Source organism: Quercus lobata, chromosome 4 (genome assembly GCF_001633185.2).
Source record: "Quercus lobata isolate SW786 chromosome 4, ValleyOak3.0 Primary Assembly, whole genome shotgun sequence".
NCBI lineage: Eukaryota > Viridiplantae > Streptophyta > Magnoliopsida > Fagales > Fagaceae > Quercus > Quercus lobata.
In genome coordinates, this window is record NC_044907.1 from 44,048,671 (window position 1) to 44,053,448 (window position 4,778).

The 4,778-nt window shown below is 43.5% G+C and overlaps 1 protein-coding gene across 1 annotated transcript; it reads left to right on the forward strand.

The window, feature by feature from the left end:
• Window positions 1-4,196: 4,196 nt before the first annotated feature.
• LOC115986466 (protein SUPPRESSOR OF K(+) TRANSPORT GROWTH DEFECT 1-like) lies at window positions 4,197-4,508 on the forward strand. Its single transcript, XM_031109499.1, has one exon. The coding sequence runs from the start codon at window positions 4,197-4,199 to the stop codon at window positions 4,506-4,508; it is 312 nt and encodes a 103-aa protein (XP_030965359.1).
• The last annotated feature ends 270 nt before the right edge of the window (window positions 4,509-4,778 follow it).

Here is a 4,778-nt window from a genome sequence, read left to right on the forward strand (position 1 = left end):
AGAGGGTGCCCTTCAGGTACCGAAGAATGCGCAGAACAGCAGCATAGTGAGTTGATCGTGGAGCAGACAGATACTGGCTCACCTGATGAACAACATAGGAGATGTCTGGACGAGTAACTGTGAGATAAACTAAGCTGCCAACCAATCGTCTGTAAAGAGAAGGATTAGACAATGGTTTCCCCCCTGAAGGAGTCAGATGCGCATTAAGCTCAACTGGAGTGTCAACAATCTTGCTATCAGTGAGTCCAGCTCGAGACAAGAGTTCAGAAGCATACTTGGTTTGAGTAATATAAAGTCCATCTGTAGAATGAGTGATTTCAAGACCCAAGAAGTAGCTGAGATGTCCAAGATCTTTCATCTCAAATTGCTGACTGAGAAAATCCTTGAGTTCTTGAATGCCACTGAGGTCATCACCAGTGATGATCATATCATCCACGTACAGGAGAAGTAAAATAGTGCCTTTGTCAGTGCGACGAAGAAATAAGGCAGAATCATAATGACTGGCCATGTAACCCAAGCGAGAGATGGTAGAGCTGAATTTGGCAAACCAAGCTCGTGGAGCTTGTTTAAGGCCATAAAGAGCACGCCGAAGGTAACAAACCTTATTAGATTCAACAGAGAGACCAGGAGGAGGTTGCATATAAACTTCTTCACTTAAATCCCCATTAAGGAATGCATTTTTGACATCCATCTGAAAAAGATCCCATTTTCTGGTAGCAGCAACAGCTAAGAGAGCTCGAACAGATGATATACGAGCAACCGGAGCAAAGGTCTCTTCATAATCAATCCCATACTCCTGTGTAAAACCTTTTGCAACAAGACGAGGTTTGTAGCGCTCAATGGACCCATCAGAGCGAGTCTTAATCTTGTAGATCCACTTACAACCAACCACAGATTTCCCGGGAGGGAGTGTCACCAAGTCCCAAGTATGGTTTTTAGATAATGCATCAAGTTCCTCTTTCATTGCAATCTGCCATAAAGGGTCAGTGGAAGCCTCACGATAGGTGTGAGGCTCGTGTAGTGTAGCAAGAGCAGTGTAACAATGATAGTCAAGTAAATGTGCAGGAATAGATCTTACCCGAGTTGAGTGACGAGGTGGAATGTCTTGTGTAAGATCTTCAGGCGGAGCAGGAGCAGGGGACCCAAGCTCAAGGTTGGGGTTGGGTAGCTCGTCTTCAACCTGTTCATCTTCCACCTGTTCATTAAAGGGTGAACTAGGAAAGGGATCAGTGGTATTTGGTGGTTGGACAGAGAAGTCTACAAGAGAATCAGGAGCAACCACAGGAGGATCAGGATCAGCTACAGAAGGAACAGGTGCCTCATCTGGAAAGAGATCTAAAACAGAGGAGGAAGATAGGGAGGCACGGAAGTGAGAGAGCTCGACAAAGAGGCGATGTTCCCAAAAGACAACATTACGGGAAATACGAAGACGATGAGAGACAGGATCATAACACCGATACCCCTTTTGAGTTTCGCCATAGCCAAGAAAACAGCAAAGCCTTGACCGAGGCTCAAGTTTGTTATGCTCATGTGGTTGAAGAAGAACGAAACAAGCAGAACCGAAGGAGCGAAGGTGGTGATAGTCTGGAGGTGACCCAAAAAGGCGCTCATATGGAGTTTGATTTTGGATAACAGGACTTGGAATGCGATTAATAGTGTGAACAGCATGAAGAGCAGCTTCACCCCAAAAAGGAGCAGGAACTTTGGCAGAGAGAAGGAGAGCACGAACAGTGTCAAGAATATGACGAAGTTTTCGTTCGGCTCTACCATTTTGCTGAGAGGTACCTGGACAAGTTAGTTGATGAACAGTGCCATAGGAATGCAAAACAGTTTGGAAAGCATATTGAGTGTACTCAAGAGCATTATCAGATCGAAAAATTTTGATGCGTTTGGAAAACTGAGTTTCAACCATTTTTGCAAAATTAGAATATACTTGCAATAATTCAGAACGATGTTTCATATTAAAAATCCAACTATAGCGAGAGTAATCATCAACAAAGACAACAAAATATCGAGACCCACCAATACTAGAGACAGAGGAAGGCCCCCAAACATCAGAATGAATAAGGTCAAAGATATCAGTTGTTATTGATTCACTAGTATTGAAAGGCAAAGCTGGTTGTTTTCCTAACTGACATGAGACACAATCAAAATTTTCGGTAGACACTGAATCTAACAAACCTCTAGAAGCCAATTGTTGTACCCGAGAGGAAGATGCGTGACCAAGTCGAGCATGCCAAAGTGCAAGGGAAGGAACAGAAGAAACTACGGTAGCTGCAGCAACAGAAACAGGAGCAACAAGTGGAAGACGAAGGTTGTCCACGGGAAACATACGCCCAACTCTGGGACCGGTCCCAAGCTCCTGTCCCGTCCTTGGATCCTGCACAATACACCCAGAATAATCAAAGACAATGCGATAACCCAACTCAGCTAATTGTCCCGCAGAAAATAAATTGTAAGAAAGGTCAGGAACATTAAAGACTCCAGGAACCGAGAGGTTAGAGGTCGAAACAGAGCCTATATTATGACTAGACATTGTAGAACCATTTGCTGTGCGAATATTAAGAGGGTGTGGTGCAGGTTTAAGTTCAGAAAATAAAGACGAATGAGGTGTCATGTGATTGCAACAAGCAGAATCCATAAGCCAAGAGGTAGGAGACATACCAGATAAAGCTGAGAGAGAAGAGGAATAAGATGCATTACCAACCATACGAATGACATTAGCGATGATGTTTATAAGGTCATCTCTAGAAATGGTAAAAGTGGATCCAGAAGACTGAGACTATGCAAAGACGGGAGCCATTGGTTGGTCACTCTCAGTGTTAGGAACATTTGCAGCAGAAATTGACACAGCTGATTTGTTGCGATGATAGCAAGTCCCAATACTGTGACCAAATCGTTTACATAAATTGCAAGAACGACTGCTGGATTGTCGATGACGATTATTGCAAAAGGAAGAAGATTTGTCCTTATTCTTCATTTAGAAGCAAAATCTGCAAAAATGGACTGCAAAAATGAAATTTACGCGAAAAACTGGGTAAGGATCACCCGGAATGCAAAAGTCAACTTTGGCCAAAAAGTCAACGGTCAAAGTCAACAAGATGACGTCAGCAGGCTGACAGGGGATGACGTCAGCAGATGATGAAGGGCTGACGCAAGCAGGTGACGTCAGCTAGGGCTGACGTAAGCAGGTGACATCAGCTAGGGCTGACGTGGCAGGGATGACGTCAGAGATGACGTCAGCAAATAAGTCAGTGGCGCGTGCAGCGCGTGAGGTGCGTGGACCAGCTTCGCCGAAGATTCTGTCGACTCGTGAGAGCGCGTGACCTGTCCGATGATGCCGTTTCTTCTCCAATGATGTAGATCGAAGAAGGACGATTCTTATGGCGTCGGCGGCAACAAGATCGGAGATACCCTGGTGGTGTGTGAGGCGCGTGGATCAACTTTTCAGAAACTTTGACCGGCGCGTGGCGGCGCGTGAATGGTCAGATGTGGATGTTTCTGGCGGCGGTGTGTAGATCAATTGAATATCTACACGATGATAGGTCTTATGTCCTAATCGGAGGTCATAGGTGACAAATCCGATTATGGCAATGGTTTTGGCGGCGAGGAAGAGCTTCTGGCGGTGGAGATTCAACCCTGAGGACCTCTAACTGCGGTGGAGCAGTTGGGAGATGGCACTGAAAGGGTTTACTGACCACAGAAGATGAGGCAGTGGAAAATACCGACAAAACAAGACTACAAGACACAAGAAAATTAGAGCAGTGGCTCTGATACCATGTTAGAAATACTGAATGTAATTGAATTGTATTTCTCCAATCAAAGAATATACATCAGTGCCTTTATATAGGAGGCATATGTGTGCAGTACAAGTAAAGTGTAGTACAAGTACAAGTGTGCTATACAAGTAACCTAGTTGGGCCTAAAGCCCATAACATAATATACGTTAACATGTATGATATCATTACCAAAAAGAATTCATTCGAGTGTCGAACTCAGTGTTGGATTTTGGGTTCTAGAGGGAACGAGTGGTGGTTTGACACTAGTTTGAGTATTCTCTTTTGTGGCTTTGATTTCTATGCATTTATTGTAAGTAAAAGATGTATAGCAATTTTAAGGAGCATGTGAAAGAGTTTGTGAAGCAGGTAGTTCAGGAGGATGATGCTGGAAACTATAGCAAAGCATTTCTGCTCTATATGAATGCATTAGAGTACTTTATGACTCATTTGAAGTATGAGAAGAATCTGAAGACTAAGGAAGTGATTACTAAAAAATGCATGGAATATTTGAAGGAGATAAGGGCCATTCTTGATAGTGGGGGGAGTGGGCCTGCCCCCAGTGATGATGCAACAATTACTAGCCAACCAAAGACAAAGTCGAAGGGAGGAGTGGGGAAAGATTCGGAGGACCTAGAGCAAGCAAAGCTGAGGGCTGGCCTTGATACTGCGAAGTGGAGTGACGTGGCTGGACTTAAGAGTGCCAGACAGGCATTGCAAGAGGATGTGTAATACTACCTATGAAGTTTCCCTAGTTTTTTACTGGTTTGTTCCTCAATCAGTATTTTTAAGTTTATTTGCTTTTAGGTTTCTTGTTGGTATGCTTTGAATGTGAATAAGCTTGATTTGGTTTATGGTGACACTTGATACCTATGAATATTGAAAAATATGCCACTGGTACCATAAATTCAAGTTAAACAGTTAGCCGAGATTGTATGTTCCAATTGTATTACTTAAATTTCTGACTTTCAAGTTTAGCTTTTGCAAATGGAAACTGTACAA

Bases quoted from the DNA above. Each gene is read 5' to 3' on its own strand.
- LOC115986466 (XM_031109499.1), top strand. From the start codon at position 4,197: ATGAATGCATTAGAGTACTTTATGACTCATTTGAAGTATGAGAAGAAT.